Below are 22,519 nucleotides of genomic sequence, written 5' to 3'. Positions count from 1 at the left end.
CTGCTATAATACTCCCACCCATGTACAAGAATATAACTATTATAACAATAACTACTATAACACTGCCTCCTTTATCAAAGAATACAACGGACAGTTACGGACAGTGGATGTGTACCTACTGTGCCAACCAACCATTTTGGCTTTAAGCTAGTCTTTACGGCGTTATCCTTAAAGTCCCCTGGTTTTCCTTGGTTTAACTCCTATACAGGGATCTAGTCTTAGCTGCAGAGGAGCCACCAGGCCGCCACCTCTTTAATTAGTCCTGGTTTTGTTGACGGCTGATGACTCACAGGAGCACAGAGACACCAGTGTGAAGCACCAAGGGATCATGCAATGCTCATAGTCAGAAAACAAGCAGAGGTCAGGACAGGCAGAGTTCATGTGAACCTGTGAAACTAATCTAAAGTCAGGGCAGGCGGCAAAGGTTAAGTAGGATGAATTGGCAGAGGTCAGGTCAGTCAGAATCGCTAGACAGGCAGATTTTGGTACACAGACAGACAGACAGGAAAACCACACCTTCATTTGGAAACAAGCAAGCTATAACAACCTTATGCTCAGGCACCCTCCCACTGAAGAAGGTACCTTAAATACCCTGAGCCAGATAGCCATAGGCTGGGGAAGAATTAGGACATGCACAAGCTGGTCAAAAAGTGTGTAAGTGCCCTACAAGTGGAGAGCACAGGCTGCAGCCTGCAGAAAGAGACTCTAGTGGCCAGGCCCATTGTGGATGAAGGCAAGGAGGGGTAGCAGGTCAAGGACGGACAAGAGGGATGAGTAAGGAAGCTCCCCTGCCTGCCAAGGTGAGCAGGATTGCAGCAGGCACTGACTGCTGTACTAACAATAATTAATATAATACTGCCTCCTATGTATCGATAGATATAATAACAATTAGCATGTGTTAATGAACATATATGACATTGGACAGGCGGTGCATTAATAATCTCGTTGTGTGGATAGGCAGGGTTAGTTTGTATGCAGTGGTGTTTTCCTCACAAACAACAAGCTGTTTTGATTATTCTAAGTTATTTTCACAGACAATTAGGGCATGAGTGGGGATGGGGAGCATGGCTCAGTGTTACCTTTCATGTGTGCTTTGATACAGCAGTCAGAAATCCAATTACTATCTATTAAAGGGGTGGTCTCACTTCAGCAAGTGGCATTTATCATGTACAAAAAGATAATACAAGGCACTTACTAATGCATTTTGATTGTCCATTTTGCCTCCTTTGCTGGTTAGACTCATTTTTCCATCACATTATACACTTCTCGTTTCCATTGTTATGACCACCCTGTATTCCAGCAGCAGTGGCCGTGCTTGCACACTATAGAAAATAGCACTGGTCTCTCTGGTGGCCGGGACTATAGCCATGCACATACAGTAGGTCAGTGCTTTTTCCTATAGTGTGTAAGCACGGCCACCGATACTGGAGTGCAGGGTGGTCGACCATGAAAACGAGAAGTATATAATGTGATGGAAAAATGAGTCTAGCTAGCAAAGGAAGTAATATGGATAATAACAATACACTAGTAATTGCTTTGTATTAACTTTCTCTACATAATAAATGCCACTTGCGGAAGTGAGACAACCCCTTTAAGCTGCTGGTGTCATGGCTATAGTGTATATTATGTATTTTGTGACATATGAAAAAATTTATTCTAACCCCTTCAGGACCCAGCCACCTTAAAGGGGTTATCCAATATTATAAAAATGTCCCCCATATGCCAGGGCCCTCACAGTGAATATACTTACCCCACTCCCCGTGCTGCTCCTGGTCCCTGCACCGCTGCTGTTGATTCTCCCCGTGCACGGATAAAAACATCTGGTGTCGGGGGACCAGCCAATGGCAGGCAGGGACGGGTATGAGCGTCCCTAGCATCACGGGTGACGGTAGGGAGGCTCATCCCTGTCACTGCCCGCCATTGGCTGCTCCCCCCCCCCGACACCGGATATTTTCATCTGCGCATGGGGAGAAGCAGCGGTGCGGGGACCAGGAGCTGCGCAGGGAGCTAGGTACAGTAAGTATATTCACTGTGAGGGGCCCGGCATATTGGGTAAATTTTTATAGTATTGGATAACCCTTTTAAAGACCCAGGCAAATGTTACAAATCTTAAATATGTCAATTTGTGGTAATAACTTTCAAGTGATTTTACTTACCTAAGCCATTCTGAGATTGTTATCTGTGAGTCGATATATTACCTTTAGTAATAAAAAATCCCAAATTTATAGAAAATTTGGAAAAATTAGCTATTTTCTAAATTTACATTTCTCTGCTTTTAAGACAGATAGTGATACCTCATTAAATAGTTATTAATCAATACTCATCATATAAATACTTTATGTTTCAATAATGAAAGGCTTAGAAAGGCAATAAAATTTTCAATACCAATTTTTTGAAGGACTAATTCAGTTAAGATGTCATTTTGAGGGGCTTACATAATAGAAACCACCCAACACTCGTCAAATGATTGAAAACTGAAAAAATTTGTTAATCATTTAGGTGTTCCACATAAATTAAAGCAAAATCAACGTGAAATGTTAAAATTACATTTTTTTTTGCAGATTTTCAATTTTTAATACATTTTTTTTTGTAACACAGCAAGGATTAACATTAAAACAAACCTAAATATTTTTTTACCCCTATTCTGTAGTTTACAAGAACACGCTCCAATGAAGCTGCTATATGGGCACATTGCACGGCTCTACATAGAATTTAGAAACACTTGGCTCTGAAAATGAAAAATGAAATTTTTTCAAATAAAATGTCACTTCAGGTCCAATTTTTTTTATTTCCACAAGGGGTAAGAAAAAGCCCCCCACAATTTGTTACCCATTTTCTCCTGAGTATGGCAGCTCCTAATTTGTGATTTTAAACTGCTGTATGCACACACCACAGGGCTCAGAAGGGAAGGAGTGCCATATGCAGTGGATATAAAAGTCTACACAACCCTGTTAAAATGTCAGGTTTCTGTGCGGTAAAAAATGAGACAAAGATAAATCACTTCAGAACTTTTTCCACCTTTAATGCAGGGGTGTAGATAAGGGGGGGGGGGGGGGTAGGGGGGTTCAAACCACCCCCTCCAGAGTCTGTCCTCCTAACCTGCCAGAGAACGGCCCGGGCGCTGCCTGCAATAGCGGCGCGGGCAGTGCGGCACACAGAGAGGTGATGGAGGCTGCAAGGCGGGCAGCAAAGGCGTGCGCACAGAGTGTGCCGGGTGTGCCTGGGCACACCCTAATCACACCCCTGTGCTCTGCCTCCTGCACTGCCGCCTGCCAGCCCCACACTAGTGTCCGACCGGTGACAGCACAGATGGTAACCATGACACAAAGACACATACTGTAGACAGTGTATTCAGTCCACCCCCACTGCTCCTGTGCTCCGCCTCCGTGACTCCATCTCCCGGCGGCTGGCCACGTAACGTCACTAACTCCGACGTCACGCGCCTGTTCCGCCTTCTTTAATAAAGTGGGAGGAGCATGCGCCTGCGGCGTAACGTTGTGAGTGACGTCACGTTATGCTGCCGCCGGCCGCCTAGTTTTAGTGTTTGAAGAGCGGGAGCCAGCCTGCCTGTCTGCCCACTCGCCCAGTGCCCAACTGCCCATGCTCAGGCAGTGAATGAATGGTGATGTGATGTCTTTTGTGCACTGTCTGTGAAAAATAAAAACTGATGTGAATACTATCTGGAGTCCTGACAGTCCCAGTAAGTGTCACCACTGGATTTTTTGGATGAGCTCGCTAAGAGAAAAAAGAAACTAGATATGTCATAACTTTGGTAAGTGATGCTTTTTATATCTCCTGCATTACATATTCTGAACTGTATTGGGCCAAATTCACAAGACTGAAGAAACAAAAAGAATTGCCCATGGCAACCAATGAGATTCCCTGTGTCCATTTTTAAGAGAACCTAAGAATACAGAAGCAAATATCTAAGTGATTGATATGTGCAACAATTACAGTTTTTCTTGCTCCAGTCCAGGTGATTTGGGCCCACTTTCGTTTATTTTAAATAGACTTTTGGTTGGTGTCTGCTGCATATTTTACTAAGTATTTTTTGAAAATGAAAATGTGAAGTGGGTAGGTACCAATTACGAGTCTTTTTAAAACATGTTTTTTCCATATGGTGTCAAACAACTAAATCGGTATTGCTCAGGGCAAAGGATTGGTTTAGGAATGATATGGCTGGTATATTTTTTTCAAACACTGGTGTGTCTGCTAGATAAAGTCTTATAATTTGAGAAAGCTGAATCCCCCCCCCCCCCCCCCCCAGGAAAAAAATAATTTCTACGGCCCTGCTTTAATGTGACCTATAAACTGTACAACTCTATTGAAAAACAAACTGAAATCATTTAGGTAGAGGGAAGAAAAATATAAAAATAACATAATATGGTTGCATAAGTGTGCACACCCTTAAACTAATACTTTGTTGAAGCACCTTTTGATTTTATTACAGCATTCAGTATTTTGGGGTATGAGTCTATCGGCATGGCACATTTTGACTTGGTGTCTTTCCGTTCTGGTAATAGGAACTTTAGGAGGTTGCATAAATTATGTTATTACTGTGGAGAGAGTGGTCATTTTGTTTATGCTTGTCCTTTTGTTAAACCGCAAGTTGATGATAAAGAACCACAAAGAGGTTTACATAAAGAAAAAAAAAAACATCCCTGACTCTTGGTAGTGTGAATCGGGTGTCGGAACAAGCAGGTATGCGATCTCCCTGCAATACTCGTTTTTTCCTTCCAGCTATGGTGGCGCTAGACGCAGGAAAATTTAATTTTGAAGTATTCGTTGACTGTGGTGCTGGGGTAAACCTTATTGATTTTCTTTTTCTTCAAAATCTGGGCTTAAGCACTTGCACTTTAGAAAGAGAGATTCCGGTGTTCACAATTGATTCTTCCGCTCTTTCTCAAAGGAGTCTCACTCATATTGTTCATGGTATTCAGTTAAGGGTGCTCAGGTTATGTGCGGAGGTCTGCCAGGTTAGCAGCACGTGTGTAGTTTTTTGTTTGTTTTGGGTTTGGAGTTGAGCTGTATTTGCCTCCCTTCAGGTGCACTGGGTGGGGTCATTTGTGTGTTTAAATTACGCTCCTTCCCAGTTTTTTGTGTGGGTTATAGCTTCTATCTTGCTCTGAGGAAAGGTGGATTTGCTGTTTCTGCTCTGCTACAAGATAAGTTGGTTTTGGTTTCCTTTTTAGGTTCTGTCTGTCCAGGACCCGAGGAAGCAGGCTGCCTCTTTCCCCCTTTCCACCATCTCAGGGACTTTAGAGAATCTTCAACCTTAGGCATGGGGGCACGTTGATTCCCACCTTTAGGGTCTGAACGTGGGCACAGAAGTCCAGGGAGAGCTGGTAGGGAATTGTCAGGAAGTGACCTTTATCCCCAGATTCTGGCCTAGACTCTTGTTTTGAGGGTTTGTGTGTTTATTGTATCTTGTATCCTACCCAACGTAACACATGATCTATGAAGATTCATCCTGTTTTTCATGTGTCTGTACTAAAGCCTGCCATGCCCAACCCTTTTCCAGAGCGTGTCCCTCCTCCTCCCGATGCTGTGGAGATAGATGGGCAAGAACATTTTGTTGTAGAGAAAATTTTTGACTCTAGAATTTTCAGGAACCAGCTAAAATACTCATTAAGTGGCACGGTTATGGGTCTGAAGAGAATTCTTGGGAATCGGTGAGTAATATTAATGCTCCCTGACTGATCAAACAGTATCATCAAAAACATCCTAGAAGACCAAGCCAGGTCTCGTCCAGAGGCCGCTGTTGAGCTGGGAGTAATTTCGGGAATCATCCTGTTATGTCTGTTTAGTTCAGACTGTCTTGCCCTTAAGTTTTCCCTCAGTTAGGTTTGTGAATTGTCTCTCAGCTCGGTGCAATCTTACTTCCTGTTTCATATATAAACCTCTCAAGCCTGTTAATCATTGCTTGAGTATTGTGTTTTAGCTCCTGCTTGTGCAGTCCTCTCGCCTGGAACTTGCTCTCTGGTTTGTTCCTTTTCCTTGCGGTTTACCCTGCTACTCCTGGACACCTGCTGACCGCTCACTGGGTTTCCCCCTGACCTCTCGTCTGGATCCCTGCCTTCATCTGTATTCCTGCTACCTCCTGTTCAAGACTCCGGTGCCTCCTCTGTTTAGGCCTTGTCCCTGCCATTGGATTCCAGCAGTATTCCACTAGTATTGTGAAAACGCAGTCCTCATCATTAGAGAGTCAGAATATGGGTAGTAGCAGCAACAGCCATCCAACTAGTAGTAGAAGTAGCAGACCATCATTATCTCTGGCTTTCAATAGGCGCCACATTGTTATTAAGGACAAAGAGGATGAGATTGTGGACTGGATGGCTCACTCCTCCTCTCAGTCACAGCAGGATGATGTGGATGCCACCTCTAAGTAAGACACCATGCCTTGGAGCCAGGGGTCATAGCTTTCCTCCTGCTCCTCCTTCTTGCAACCCCAGAGAGGCCATTCAGTTACATTCTCTATGTCTTTACTGCCCCCTCCTAGTGGGGTACCTTCAAGTTGCAGTTGTAGCCACAGTGGTGGAAGTAGTTGCAGTGGTAGAAACAGTGGCACTTGGAGCAAATGCATCAGTGAATCAGGAGGGGGACCAAGGAGCCCATAATGACATATCACAGTCTGATTAAAGTGGCATAAAGGATGACGATTATGTTGATTATGTGTTAGACAGGACCTGGGAGCCAGATTGGGGTGTTGGGGTGGGGATATTATCATAGTAGAAGGTGTTTGCTGTGGTGGCAGCAATAAAGAGCAGAGGCAACGTACGGCCAGAACCTCCCCGGTCACCGTTGCAGCAGCAAGGCTGCATTCACATGCAGTACGGTGTCCTTGTCATTGTCATCATAAGTCACTTTTTCTTTCCTCCACCTACCCTAATCCATCATCAGCCATCAATAATGGAATATGTGGTCAGGAAATAACTCTACACACCCAGTAATCCGCAACTCCCATTTATCAAGTTGCTGGCAGTGCAGTCACTGCTGGCTTGTATTCAGTCTCTCTGGAAGATACTTAGCCACCAGTATGTCCTCCAAAAAAGTCATCCCTGCCTCGTTCTTTTACACAAATGTGGGCTCCCCTTGCAATTCTCACTGTGTGGAAAGTTGTATGCTACGATTGAACACCTGTTACAGACATAGACAATACATGCCCTTCAAGACCCACTGGGTCAATGTTTTTCACAGCAGCAGTGAGGCATCCGTGCAGCAAGAATGCCAGGTTCTATTATATTATTACCTCCACATTTGTGTCGGTCTGGTTCCCTCACCAGGTAGGTATCCACTTCCTGCTCTATCCCCAACAGAAGCAGGACAGAGCATTGATCCCACTCCCCCTCCATCCTAATATATGTGTAAAGAGAAGCGTTGCCATGCCATGTTAGAGCTGATCAGCCTGGGCAAGAGTAGCCACTCAGCTACGGTGCATCAAGTAGCAAACATCTCACTCGCTATCTCTCTGGAAACTTCAGCTGGGTAAGGTGGTTAGCGACAATGGCAGGAACATTGTGTCCTTGCTGCATTTGGGGGAAATAACACATGCTCCCTGCATGGCGCACATTATAAATTTAGTAGAGGGTGCTAGCCATGTCCAGGAGACTGTCCTTGCATTTCATACATTCTTATGTGGCAAGGAACTCTCTCCATGACATGGTCTACCATTGCATTGCTTGATCTGTGACGTTACAACTCGCTGGAATTCCACCTTGTATATGCTAGAGTGTCTGTTTGAGCAGCATAAAGTTGTGAATGATTTCTTCATGCGCCAGACCACCTCAGCAGGGAGCATGTGTTGTCACGTGGGCAGGCAGTGTCAGATCATCAGAGGTGCATTCTCACATCCTTTGAAGAGACCACCAGATTTGTCAGTAGGGACTACTGCGGCATCAACATTGTTACTCCCCTGATATTTATCTTAGAGGAAATGTTCACGCTGATGTATAGCTTGGAAGAAAGACGAGACAGAGGGGATATGATAGAAACTTTTAAATACATAAAGAGAATCAACAAGGTAAAAGAGGAGAGAATATTTAAAAGAAGAAAAACTGCTACGAGAGGACATCGTTTCAAATTAGCGGGGCAAAGGTTTAAAAGTAATATAAGGAAGTATTACTTTACTGAGAGAGTAGTGGATGCATGGAATAGCCTTCCTGCAGAAGTGGTAGCTGCAAATACAGTGAAGGAGTTTAAGCATGCATGGGATAGGTATAAGGCCATCCTTCATATAAGATAGGGCCAGGGGCTATTCATAGTATTTAGTATATTGGGCAGACTAGATGGGCCAAATGGTTCTTATCTGCCAACACATTCTATGTTTCTATGTTAACATGGAATGGTAGAAGAAGAGAAGCTTTACGCATCTTGCTGGCCAACTTCTAGCTGTTGGGGACCCACAAGAAAAAAGTCCTACCATTTGAGGAGGAGGAAGAGTCGCTTGTGCAGGAGTACGAGGCTGATGATCATGAAGACGTTAACACCGGCTATGAGGATCAAATATCTTAGTGTGGAGAGGTGCTGGAAAGAACTGGGTCCTCGGACACCCTGGCGGTAATAGCAATGGCAAGAATGGCAAGCTATGTGGTTGCTTCCTTATGGAATGACAGACGTATCCTTACCAGTTAGCAATCTGAAGATTACTGGATAGCCATGCTTTTAGACCCTCTCTATCAAAACAAAATGGGGGAATGTTTTCCTCCTGTCAAATTGCTTTATTACCAGGATTCACTGTGTACACAGCTGGCTGCAACTTTCATGAAGTAGACACCTGACTCCCACGTATCTGACCAGGAGAACCCTCTCAACTCCCCAATGAGTCACCCCCCTCCTGCTGTCTCTGCTACGACATGCAGTAGAAGCCACAACAGTCAGTTCAGTATTATCAACATGAGGAAGCTGTTTTTGTATATGCTGCCCCAGGCTGACACAAATCAGCAAATGGAACAACTAGGTATAGTCCTAGCTATGCGACTCCGGCAGGGCTGAAAGTTCAGAACGGGTTCTGCACTTCAAGTCTGGAGCTTGACACTCGCTCGTCTGAAAGCGGCCTAAGTCTAATATCTCCAACCTATCAAATCAGAGACTCTATCTTTTTCATTATCCATTAACTTACTTTACTCTGCAGATCTGCTCTATTAAATCCTAGCTATGGTCAGTGACTTTAACTTAGCTTCATTTCCTTTTGGTGTCTGAGGGAGTCTAAAACCTGTCTTATCAGAGCCTACTTCTGCTTTAACCATTCTTCTATTACTATTAGTGTTGATCGAAATGAAGCCTAATGAATTGACTTCGATACTAATTTCAGGAAAAATGTAATTCACTGCAAAATAATTATGGAGGCCTTGTGAACACCATGTATGGCCACGCTACTGCAGACTTGCTTATTTCATTTTCTGTAAAATTTTAATTCTCCAGATCAAACCGAGATCATCATTCAGTCTGAAAGTTCAGATGATTTTCTATAAAGTTCAATAGGTTCAGCAAAGGTCTCACTTTATGGCTGTTTATACTCAGGTGCATTTAGAGCAGAGCTGTGACCTTCCACCTGAGACAGAACATTCCGCGGCATCTAGAGCTGCAGAGACGTTCCTTTCTCCATCCTCAGCAGCAGAACACACATTGTGGAGCCGAATCCTCAGCTCCCCAGTTGCCACTATGTCAGCAATTAGCGTAGCCTGAAAAGGTTAGACCCAGCGCTGCACTCCGATTGATGTATTCTTACTTTCGATAGATACATTGTAACATTTCCTTGCACAGATACATTGTAGCAAACTGTTCTCGCCGATCATCCCCCAACATTAGCCAGGCAGGACAAAGAACCATTGTCAGCGCCATTAAATTAACGCTCAATATTCTCCTGAATTCATTTTAATCACTTATTTGGAGTTAAATGACTCAGAAACAAAACCAATTTCTAGCAGAAAAAATTCTGAACGAGTATTCATCTGTTCATTTAACTTGATTAAATCTCTGGAGTCGGCTGCAATCAGGTGAAAAATTAAAGTTTGAGCCGTGAATTCATCCAGATTTGATCTAAATTTGCCCTAGAGATGTGTGGAGGGAACAGAGGAAAAGCGGTAGATCACAGACTGAATTTTACATAGCACTAGGAACATGGCCCCCATAAGCACAGAGGATTTCAGGAGAGGAATAATGATGTTGATATTGTGAGAAGTCATAGATTGAACGCCCCCTGTGCACTGCACAAGCATCAAGCAGATCATTGCTAAGGCCTCTTGCACACGAACATTTCCTGGCCGTGCCTGTGTTGCGAACCACAAATTGCGGTCCGCAATGCACGGGCACCGACCGTGGGCCAGCCGCATGCAGATCGCGACCCCATTCACTTGAAAGGGGTCCGTGATCCGCCCGTTCCGCAAAAAGATAGGACAAGCTCTGTAGTGCTTCCGTGGGGTTCCGATCCGTGCTTCGGCACCGCATCGGCAATACGGCCACGGGACACACACGGCCGTGTGCAAGAGGCCTAACATGCATTCATTCAATCTACCGGTGTAAAGGTGATGCTGATTACCTGATAGACAAGTGAAACAGTTATTCATTGGGTAATGAGAAAATTGCCAGTTTTCAAATAGTTAGCAAAAAAATGCCAAATAAATAAATTAAATATAAGTAAAAGAAAATAACAAAAAGGAAAAAGTGCAAAATAAAATTGTTCACTGTCCCCAATGGTCTTTTTCTGACCTCTTGGGGGTCATATTATGTGGCAAAAATATATTTAAAAAATAAATAATAGTGATAATTGTTTTTTTTTATACAAAATAAATAAAATACAAATAAGGGCGAGTTCACATCACCATTATGGATTCCGTTTTTGTTTTCCTTTATAACATGGTTATAAAGGACAATAACGGAATCCATAAGATGGAAGTAAAAAAGGAAGCCTTTAAGAGGCGTTCTGTTTTGATGCGTCATAGGCCTCATGCAAACGGCCTTGTGTGTTTTGCAGTCCGCAAATTACGGATCCGCAAAACATGGATGGCACGGACAGCCATTGATATACCTACCTATTCCTGCCTATTCTTGTCTGCAAAACGGACAAGAATAGGACATGTTATACTTTTTTTGCAGACCACGGAATGGAGCAACGGTTGTGGACCGCACACGGAGTGCTGTCCGCATCTTTTGCGGCCCCATTGAAGTGAATGGGTCCGCATCCGAGCTGCAAAAACTGTGGCTCGGATGCGGACCAAAAGAACGGCCGTGTGCATTAAGCCATAATAGAAGTCTATGGGATTCATAATGGATCTGTCTGGTTCCTGTTATGCAAGATGGAAAACAAAGTGCTGTCGACAGCTGTTCTGCATAACGGAGACCAGACGGATCCGTTATGATTCCCATAGACTTCTATTATGACGGAAAGCAAAACGGAATGCCTCTTAGAGGTCCGTCCTGGTTTCTGTTATGCAGGACTGGACTCCTGCATAATAGAAACCAGGACAAATCCGTTATGCTGCCCTCAAACTTGTATTATGAAGCCTCTTAAAGGCTTCCGTTTTGACTTCTGTCTTATGGGTTCAGTTATTTTGCGTTATAACCATGTTATAATGGAAAATAATGACGGAATCCATAATGGTGATCTGAAAAAGCCCTAACAGGAAAAAAAGGAAAATCTGCAAAATAAAAGTCAGTGCCCCCAAAGGTCTTTTTGTAGCAGAAATATATTTTAAAAAAATAAGTAAAAAAAAAAGAAAAAATAATAAAATACATAAAAGAAAAAACGCTCCATTAACCAAACCATTACAATTATCACTCCATTCAAGTGAAACTATACATTTTGTATAATAAAACGATCCAACACATATAGGAAAATAATTATAATAATTAGCTAATTTAAATAATGAGCTGTAGTTTGGATAAAAATGTTTAAATTTTTTTTTTATTTGTACAATATCCCCCTAATAAAACTAAAAAAAATATATTAAAAAGCCCTATGTCATGTAATAAAAAGCTGCAAAAGTTATTTTGGTAGTCCAACAAATAAATAAGTTACAAGTGTTTGAACCACGTGCTCTAAATAAAAATAAATAAAAAGTGACTGGTCATTAAGGCCTTTTCAGCCCTGGTCATTAAAGGGTTAACCAATAAGTGCTTTCTCGGCTAGTAAGGCCTCATACACACGACTGTACCGTGTTTTTTGGTCCGCAAAACATGGATACCAGCCATGTGTGTTCTGCATTTTGCGGAACGGAGTAACTGGAGTGCTGTCCGCATCTTTTGCGGCCCCATTGAAGTGAATGGGTTCGCATCCGAGCCGCAAAGAATGCGGCTTAGATGCGGACCAAGACAATAGTCATGTGCATGAGCCCTAAGCGAAAATGCTTACTGGTTATTGCAGGGCACACAGTATACAGTATATCTGGGGGTGCAGGAGGCGGTCAGAACCAGTGAGAGCCGTCCTCTGCAGTGAAGGAACTGAGTCATTTGTGAATAGTAGGCAGGAAGGTAATGTCTCCACTTATAGGGGTTTCAGAGTAAGGCATCATGCACACAACCATTCCGTTTTTGCGGTCCGCAAACCGCGGATCCGCAAAAAATGGAATCAGCCCGTTCCAAAGGCACACTGGTGGCTTCCGTTTTTTGCGGATCCGCGGTTTGTAGAAATGCCTACACACACAGTGCTGTCCGCCTCTTTTGTGGTCCCACTGAAGTGAATGGGTCCGCATCCAAGCCGCAAAAACTGCGGCTCGGATGCGGACCAAAACAACGGTCGTGTACATGAGGCCTAAAAATGATTTTTTTTAACAATTCCTGCAGCATGGTCCCTGAAACCGAAGATTGCTACATTCCTGCTCCATGTTGACCTCGCTGTCTCCATCTGCCGGTCTCAGAGCACCTCTCCAGTTTCAGCGGTGAAACGCTGCTTGTAGCCACATCACCCCTGAAGCCAGTCATTGTCTGGAGAGGTACAAGTGACTATGCCCATAGCCAGCCGGATGTAAACAGCGCCGGAACCAGAAGATGGAGACAGCGGGAGCAGCAGGGAGCAGGAGAGTATGAACCTTCTGTCTCTTATCGGGAAATCTCCACGTTCCTACTACACTGCACGATATTCAGGACACTGAATTACTGAGAACAAGTGTTCATAGGAGCGCTCTTTCCTGATATCTGGCCGGTATAATCGTGCCGCTGATCAGCCGATAAACAAGGAATCACTCATTTGTCGGCTGATTTGCATAGTTTATAAGGATGAAAGATGTACGATAATTGTCAGCACATCTCCCCGTGTAATCAGGAATGTGCTACCGACTATCAATAGAACTGAATGAGGGAGGAATGACGAGCACTGATTAACCCTTGAAATAGAGTGATGTGACAATGTTGCCCCCAGACCAAAAAAGGTTGTGCACCCCTGTTCTAGACTAATGCATTTTACCTGTGTTGATACGTTGTAGCAAAGTATCAGGACAGAAGAGAGATTTGTGTTGCAGATGTGTTTATCTCACTTGTCCAGCCTGGATACAATTGTAACTAATCAGTTACTAGATCAGAAACCCCTCATGAATATTGGACTTTGCTTTTATGCCTTGCATGATGATATTGAATTCTAGAATCTTCTTGGTTGCTATTGACCACACTAGATTTCATGCAAACCTTTTTCTTTACCTGTCACTCCCCCCACCCTGTTAGCCACGTCTTAGGTTTCCTTTTTTCTTTCTCATTAGATTCCGGATACCATTAAATGAGCAAAATAAGAGCTTGGAGAAAACCACATCAATGAGGGATGACTGGGTATCAATCCTGCAGGATCTCTGCCTGCAAAAAAATGATCAACTCCCTCTACCTGCTGTCTATGAGGACTTGGAGATGGATAAGGAGGAGGTGAACTACAATCAACATAACCCTAATACTCAGTGTCTCAAGATGGAGGACCCTCTCCAGATTTATGAGGAGGTTCCATTACAACCTTTAGTTCTAGAGAACCAGACAAGTACAGAGGCAGCGGCTACAGAGAAGAGACCCTGCTTCCCAGCTTCTCCTCAGGTCACTGCTCTTTGTCCCATCTTACCTCCTTCATTACCAGTCCAAATCCGAATAGTGACCCCCAGCCCTACACAGACCAAAACCAAAGCATTCCACTGGAACATTGTACCACAGGAAAAGGTAAGGGGCAGGGTTCTTTTTACAGGTATCAGACCATCTCTAAAATTTAGAGACTAAACTTGAAACATCTCAGCCCCAATACAAAACCTGTACCAAGGGATCCCACCTACCACGTGCCATTTATAATAATGGGAGGTTCTTAGGTGGCTTCTTGGTGGGACCACAACATTTTCAAGATATAGCTTTGCTGTCAGTAAATAAGAACATTATCCAGTCTGCTCTATAAGGCCCCTTTCACACGGGCGAGTTTTCCGTGCGGGTGCGATGCGTGCGGTGAACGCACTGCACCCGCACTGAATCCTGACCCATTCATTTCTATGGGACTGTGCACACGAGCGGTGATTTTCACGCATCACTTGTGCGTTGCGTGAAAATCGCAGCATGCTCCTCTTTGTGCGTTTTTCACGTAACGCAGGCCCTATAGAAATGAATGGGGTTGCGTGAAAATCGCATGCATCCGCAAGCAAGTGCGGATGCGGTGCGATTTTCACGCATGGGTTCTAGGTGACAGTCTATTCACTGTATTATTTTCCCTTATAACATGGTTATAAGGGAAAATAATAGCATTCTGAATACAGAATGCTTAGTATAATAGTGCTGGAAGGGTTAAAAATAATAAAAAAGTTAACTCACCTTCTCCTCTTGTTCGGGTAGATGCCGGTCTGTTCTTTATCTGTGGGCTAAAGGACCTGTGGTGATGTCAGATCACATGCTCCATCACCATGGTGATGGACCATGTGATTGGAGCATGTGATCTGACGTCACCTCAGGTCATTCAGCCCACAGCTAAAGAACAGCCCGGCATCTACCCGAACAAGAGGAGAAGGTGAGTTAACTTTTTTATTATTTTTAACCCTTCCAGCACTATTATACTAAGCATTCTGTATTCAGAATGCTATTATTTTCCCTTATAACCATGTTATAAGGGAAAATAATACAATCTTCAGAACATCAATCCCAAGCCCGAACTTCTGTGAAGAAGTTCGGGTTTGGGTACCAAACATGCGCGATTTTTCTCACGCGAGTGCAAAACGCATGACAATGTTTTGCACTCGCGCGGAAAAATCGCGCATTTTCCCGCAACGCACCCGCCTCTTATCCGGGCAAAAAACATGACGCCCGTGTGAAAGAGGCCTTAGCTAAACATAGCCGCAAATGTAGAAATCTTTCTGGTAGTTTGCTGCGGAATATATCAGTCTCTAGTCCAATATGTTTAGCTCAAAGAACATTGTCTAGACAAGATATAGTTTAATCCAGTTCTCAGCTAACTGCAGGATTAGCTAAGTACAGGGTTACTGCCTCTGAAAGTAAGGCCCCATGCACACGGCCGTTGTTCACAGCCGTGTGCGGGCCGTGGAACCGCGGCCTGGATCCCTCCTGAGAGCAGGAGCGCACGGCGTCACTGGTTGCTATGACGCCGTGCGCCCCCTGCTGCCGGCACAGTACAGTAATACACTGGTATAGATCGTACCAGTGTATTACTGTACTGTGCCGGCAGCAGGGAGCGCACGGCGTCATAGCAACCAGTGACGCCGTGCGCTCCTGCTCTCAGGAGGGATCCAGGCCGCAGTTCCACGGACCGCACACAGCTGTGAAACACGGCCGTGTGCATGGGGCCTAAACAGCAGTTTTCTTCATTGAGTACAGGTGAGCGAATCGATTCTACCCAATTGAAATTTGTCCTCAATCAGCTTACTTCTCCTTTAGGAAGGTAAGCTAATTTGCATATCTTTTCCCCAGAAACCCAGAGCAATGGTGTCTGGCCTATAAGTTTCCTTACGCATACTAGGTGCTCTGCCTAAGGAGAATTAGTACTCCCCCCTGTATCCCAACCAAGGCCTCTCACCTAGCTAAGACTACTTTCACACTAGTGTTTCTATTTTCCATTATTGAGTTCTGTCATAGGGTCTAAATACCGGAAAATAACGCTTCCGTTTTGTCCCTATTTATTATCAATGAGGATAAAACGTAACTGAACAGAACGGAATGCTCCAAAATAAATTTCGTTCTGTTTGGTTACATTCTCATACCGGAGAGCATGCTGCGGTTTTCTTTCTGTTATGGGATGTGGAGCACAATAGAAAACAGATCCATCCCCTATTAACTTTCAATGTAGTTCATGACAGATAATACAAACGGATCCGTTCATAACAGATGCAGATGGTTGTATTATCAGTAACGGAAGCGTTTTTTGCTGAATCCTGCTGGATCCAGCAAAAACGTAGCCTTAGCCAGTTCTTTATGCTCTGCACTGATTTCAAGGCCTTTTTAAAAGGATAAGCAATTATTTATTAGATTCATACCTAACACCTGACAGCATGATAGGCTTTTTGTCCCTTTTGGAAGGAATTCTAATTTGAATATGCAGATGAGGCTTGTTTTACCTATATGGCTACTTACGCAGATGATTATCTGCCTCTCTATTGAATCGTACCCGAATCCCCAAAAAATTATTGAGAAATTTTAGAGAAATTTGCTCATCCTTACTGCAGGGATCTCAAAAATAGTGAAGCATTAAAATATACTAAAGCATTTACTAAAGCATTTACATTTTTCCAAAGTGATGAGATAAAAGGGAGAGGCTTTGTGCAGCCCGCCAGATCTACTATAACATTCGCCAGAAAGTGAGTTATAGCTAAAGTATACGCCAGCCTCTGGTTGGCTTACAATGAGACAGATTTTTACACCAGATTTATGGTGCACATTTGGTGCAAAATGGTGCACCTTTGGCAGTGCCAAAACTGGAACTGACTGGGCCCAAAGCAAGTTTTTGAATGGGGGCCATCTTAGTCCCCTTAATGCAGACCTCACACTGGACCAAAAAATAACACCTCGCTTCTCCTCCTGTAGGCACCTCCACTTTATGTGCGTCACTGTACCCTGGCAAGCTCTACACTGTGACCTGACGTTTCACAGTATCAGGTCATAGTGTGCTCCTGTGGACGTTATGTCCCGTCCTGAAGTTATGCGCTGCCAGGACTTACTGTTCAGGTGCCCAGAGAAGAACAGGGAGCAGTGAGTAATACCAGTGCTCGGACTAGCTGCACTATACTCACCGCTCCCTGGGCCCTGAAAATAAATACATTTTTCCTTCTCCTGGGTCTGCTTACATGGTAGCTATCCTCCTGACCTTAGACCCTCCCCTTCTCACTTAAGCTCTGCCCCTTTCCGCTAAGCTATGCCCCCTTTTCAAGCATGATGGGGGGAAAATGTACAAAACTTAGATGCACCAAACTGCACTACTTTTTGGGTCAGACCCATCAGTAAATCTAGACCAGTGAGTGTCTTTTTACTTATTCTAAGAGCATTGAAGCTATATAATATTTCCTCAATGTTGTTCCAAAATCTGATGGAGGTTATTATAATAGGAATGAGAGACAACTTCATACTCAACGTGCTCCTATGGAGATGATGTCAGGGGGCACTAGCAGTTGGCCATATAATGTAATTTTAAGCCATGAATGTAACTGGCTAATGTATATTTCCTTCAGATTAACAAGTCCATGTGGGGACAGAACTCAAAAACTCAAGAACTTCAAAAGAAGATTGATGCTCAGAGAATTCTACATCAGTTTCAAACCAGTCACTCCTCTTTTGCTGTAGAATCGGACATCACAAAGCATTCAAATATCCTGTTAAACCAGAAGATTGCACATAACTTTAGTAAGGAATCAATGTACAGTACATTATTATAGAGGGAAATCATTTTTCCCTTTTACGGTACTTTTTTTAATGCTCACCTTGCCTGTCTCTGTTGGCGTTCCATCGGTGGCGGGATCCCCGCTGATTTCTACCTTTTGCTTCGGTCAATCACTGGCTGTAGTATTGACCCATCTCAGCCAGTGATTGGCTGAGTGGCTATCCCAGTCATTTCCTGCTGTGCCAAGACAGGAGCAGGAAGTGGAGTACAAAAGAGACCCTGGCACCATCCTAATGGTAGCGAAAGGGGATTGGTGAGATCAGCATAAGTTATTAATGTTATTTTTTTGCAGCATCAGCAGACTTTTTTTGCTCTGGAATACCCCTTATAATGGGGAGATGTGCCAGAGAACAAGTAATGCTGGGAGAGTTCAGGTCTGAAGCTGTTGGACTGTGATTGCAGGCTGTCACTTAGGATCAGTACAGGATAAGTAATGTAATTCATGTACACACTAACTCAACCAGCAGAATAGTGAGTGAAGCTCTGGAGTATAGTACAGGATGTAACTCAGGATCGGCACATCTCTCCGGCAGGCTGTTCTGGCAGGAAATGCTAAGAATTGGCCGGACAAAAACTGTTGCATGCATATTTGACAGGGAGCAACCGGAACTCGGCCAAATCCCATTATAGTCAATAGGGTCCAGAGGGCAGATGGCACTATCCAGCAATCCTGGAGTCAGAGAACTGCCGGAGAGCTATGCCACAGATGTGAAACTAGCCCTAGTAATATAATGTATTTACATACTGATTTCACCAGTAGAATAATGAGTGCAGCTCTGCAGTATAAGGCTACTTTCACACTAGCGTTCGGGCGGATCCGTTCTGAACGGATCCGCTCATAATAATGCAGACGGAGGCTCCGTTCAGAACGGATCCGTCTGCATTATTTTTAGCATAGAACAGCTAAGTGTGAAAATATCCTCGTACGGATCCGTCCAGACTTTCAATGTAAAGTCAATGGGGGACGGATCCGCTTGAAGATTGAGCCACATTGTGGCATCTTCAAACGGATCCGTCCCCATTGACTTACATTGAAAGTCTGGACGGATCCGCACGCCTCCGCACGGCCAGGCGGACACCCGAACGCTGCAAGCAGCGTTCCGCTGTCTGCCTGTCCGTGCGGAGGCGAGCGGAGCGGAGGCTGAACGCCGCCAGACTGATGCAGTCTGAGCGGATCCGCCTCCATTCAGACTGCATCAGGGCTGGACGGCTGCGTTCGGGTCCGCTCGTGAGCCCCTTCAAACGGAGCTCACGAGCGGAGACCCGAACGCTAGTGTGAAAGTAGCCTAATACAGGCTGTAACTCAGGATCAGTTCAGGATAATTAATGTATGTAATGTATACAATAAATCCACCAGCACAAGTGTGAGTGTAGCTGTGGAGTATAATGCAATCAGTACAGCATAAGTAATGGATTGTATGTACACAATAACTCTACCAGCAGAATAGTGATTGCAGCTCTGGAGTATAATGCAGGATCTAACTCAGGATCAGTACAGGATATGTAATGTGTATATATATATATACCAGTGGTGTGAATAAAGGGTTCACCACTTTTACTTCTGGAGTGCCGCTCATTTTTCCTAGAATATATATATATATATATATACAGTAAAGACCAAAAGTTTGGACACACCTTCTCATTCAAAGAGTTTTCTTTATTTTCATGACTATGAAAATTGTAGATTCACACTGAAGGCATCAAAACTATGAATTAACACATGTGGAATTATATTGTGGCGAAACCAAACTCGCCACTGGGTTTTGGAGAGGGCTGTTTAAAAGCCTCTTGCCTCAGGATTATGGCCCATAGTAACTTTAAAGGAGAAAACAGACCGGCCGCACAGCTTAAATCTGTCTGTAGAATTGTATTTTATGTTATTATGCGTTCGGTTAAATTGTATGTTATGTGAGGGCACCCAGATAGCTAATATTATTGTATTCGTGTATTCTGAGTGCCATTTTATGTTAAATGTCTGTGTTTGCTGTGGGGGTGTGCCATTGTCTGTTTAAATGGTGATGTCTGTCCTGTTGTCTCCACATGTGTATTGGTGATCTCCCTTTGTCCTGAGAGATAATTGGATTGCCTTCGGTTGTCTCTGGGACAGAGAGGAGGAAACCGTGATGCATTGTGGGGATGTGTGGAATCTGTTCTGTATTTGCAAAACTGTAATAAAAACCAGGCTGGGTGTGCCAGCACATCAGACCACTGCTGACCCTCAAGACGGAGCCTTGTCTCGTTATTGGGGGGATTCCCTGTATGCTGTTGGAGACTGATTGCCAGGAGTGTAAGCTGACTGTACGCTTTTCCTGTTCGTCTGCTGACAGCTATTTGCGAGGTTCCAGTTTGGAGTGCTATTTTGTATCCAGTTCGGGAGGTTGGTGTTCTGCAGTAGCTGTGCCTGTCTCTCGGAAAGGGGCATATCGTCTAAACGGATTTTAACCCCTTGTCTGCTGAAACGGTCCGTTACATATATACATAACAAAAAAGTGTGAAACAACTGAAAATATGTCATATTCTAGTTTCTTCAAAGTAGCCACCTTTTGCTTTGATTACTGCTTTGCACACTCTTGGCATTCTTTTGATGAGCTTCAAGCAAAAGGTGGCTACTTTGAAGAACCTAGAATATGACATATTTTCAGTTGTTTCACACTTTTTTGTTATGTATATAATTCCACATGTGTTAATTGATTGTTTTGATGCCTTCAGTGTGAATCTACTATTTTCATAGTCATGAAAATAAAGAAAACTCTTTGAATGAGAAGGTGTGTCCAAACTTTTCTGTACTGTATGTATGTATATATATATATATATATATATATATATATATGTATATACACACAATAACCACCAGCAGAATAGTGAGTGCAGCTCTGGAGTATAATACAGAATGTGCTGTAACTCAGGATCAGTATAGGATAAGTAATGTATGTACACAGTGACTCTACCAGCAGAATAGTGAGTGCAGCACTATAATACAGGCTGTCACTTTGAATCAGTAAAAGATAAATAATACAATGCAATGTATCCTTGCTAACCCGATGTGCTCAGAGAATATATTTTCTTCCCTTCATAGATATAATCTTAAAACGTTTTCACATGGAGCCAGAGCAGTTGAATGAGAAGTTATTGATCATACGGGAGTGTAATGGAGGTTTATCTGATGAACATCTGACCAACCTCAGAAGGTGAGTTCTTAAAGAGGTTATCCCATCACTATTCACTAATGGAAAAAATGAAAATCAGACATCATATAGCGCATGACAACCTCTTTCTAACAAAGCTAGAACCAGCCCTGTACCTCACATGGATCCAGAGCTCTCATTCATTTCTCTGCTAGATTTATATCAAGCTGCCAGCTCAAGGGGAGTGTCTTTTGTGTGGCAGTTAAAAAAAGACCTTTCACCGATTATTACACTGTAAACTAAGTATACAGACATGTGACCGGAGATACCGGAGGGGATAGCAGGAGAACAGAGCGGCGCCCGGGGATAATAGTAAGTGCAGTGAGATCTCTGGGCACCCGGGGATAATAGTAAGTGCAGTGAGATCTCTGGGCGCCGCTCTGTTCTCCTGCTATGCCCTCCGGTATCTCCGGTCACAAAGTTATGGTAGGCGGAGTCTGCCCTTGTTCTTCTATAGCGCTGGCCAATCGCATTGCAGAGCTCACAGCCTGGGAGAAAATAACCTCCCAGGCTATGAGCTCTGCGCTGCAATTGGCCAGCGCTAGAGCAGAACAAGGGCAGACTCCGCCTACCATAACTTAGTGACTGAAATCTCAGCCTACTATAACTTAGTGAGCGGAGATACCGAAGAGCATAGCGGGAGAACGTAGCGGCGCCCGGAGATAATAGTAAGTGCAGCGAGATCCCCGGGCGCCACTCTCCATGTCTGTATACTTAGTTCACAGTGTAATAATCGGTGAAAGGTCCTCTTTAAGGGGGCGTGTCCATTCTGCAGAAGCTCTCTACCTATCACATCTCAGGAGGCAGTTGACGGATGAAACTGAGCAGGTGGCACTATACAGATACATTGGATAGCTCAGTGGCTATGCAAATTTTTTAATTACATACAATTAAAAAAGTATTCCAATCCAGGTGCTGGTTTGAACACTATAGAATATTGTTTTGTGGGACGACCCCTTTAACCCCAAACAGATGATTTTGGGGAGTGAAGGATCCGGCAAAGTGATCTTTTTATTCTCTGGGGATTCAACCTGCCATCAGAAGTGTCTAGCAGCGGCTTTCTCCCCTCTCCTTATAGATTGTGTATGTACATGGGGAGTAGGGAGGGAGTCAAAGGAGATTGCTTTCGACTGAACGACAGTTTCCCTAACATCTAATGAATGTGTATGGCAGCTTTTAGAATTATCTCTAGTGGAGTTTCCCTAATATGCCAAATACAATATATTCATAAATTTTCCAGACACTTTCAATTTTTTCATATTTTGTTATGTTGAGGCCTTGTGCTACAATTTTTAAAAAAATCAAATTTTCTTAATTTGCAGTCGATTCCCCAAAGTGACAAAATTTTTGAAATTTATTGAAAAGCAAAAACTAAAATTTTGCACGGGCATAAGAATTCAGACCCTTTTCTATGACACTTGAAATTTAGCTCTGGGGTCTCCCCTTTCTCTTGCTCATCTTTGACATGTTTCTACACCTTGGAGTCCTACTGTGGTTAGACATGATT

The 22,519-nt window shown here is 43.6% G+C and overlaps 1 protein-coding gene across 2 annotated transcripts in view; it reads left to right on the top strand.

Moving 5' to 3' along the window:
- LOC122941457 (formin-like protein 21b) overlaps positions 1 to 22,519 on the top strand; it is a 281,089-nt gene that overhangs the window by 142,653 nt on the left and 115,917 nt on the right. For both annotated transcript variants that reach the window (XM_044298723.1, XM_044298724.1), the window contains 3 exons: positions 13,689 to 14,127; positions 17,619 to 17,790; positions 20,904 to 21,015. In XM_044298723.1, the coding sequence (XP_044154658.1) occupies positions 13,689 to 14,127; positions 17,619 to 17,790; positions 20,904 to 21,015 (723 nt within the window). The remainder of the gene's footprint in view (positions 1 to 13,688; positions 14,128 to 17,618; positions 17,791 to 20,903; positions 21,016 to 22,519) is intronic.

This window comes from Bufo gargarizans, chromosome 6 (assembly GCF_014858855.1).
Source record: "Bufo gargarizans isolate SCDJY-AF-19 chromosome 6, ASM1485885v1, whole genome shotgun sequence".
Taxonomy (NCBI): Eukaryota; Metazoa; Chordata; class Amphibia; order Anura; family Bufonidae; genus Bufo; species Bufo gargarizans.
The sequence above is the reverse complement of the archived record's forward strand: the minus strand, read 5'-3'. Positions and strand labels throughout refer to the sequence as shown.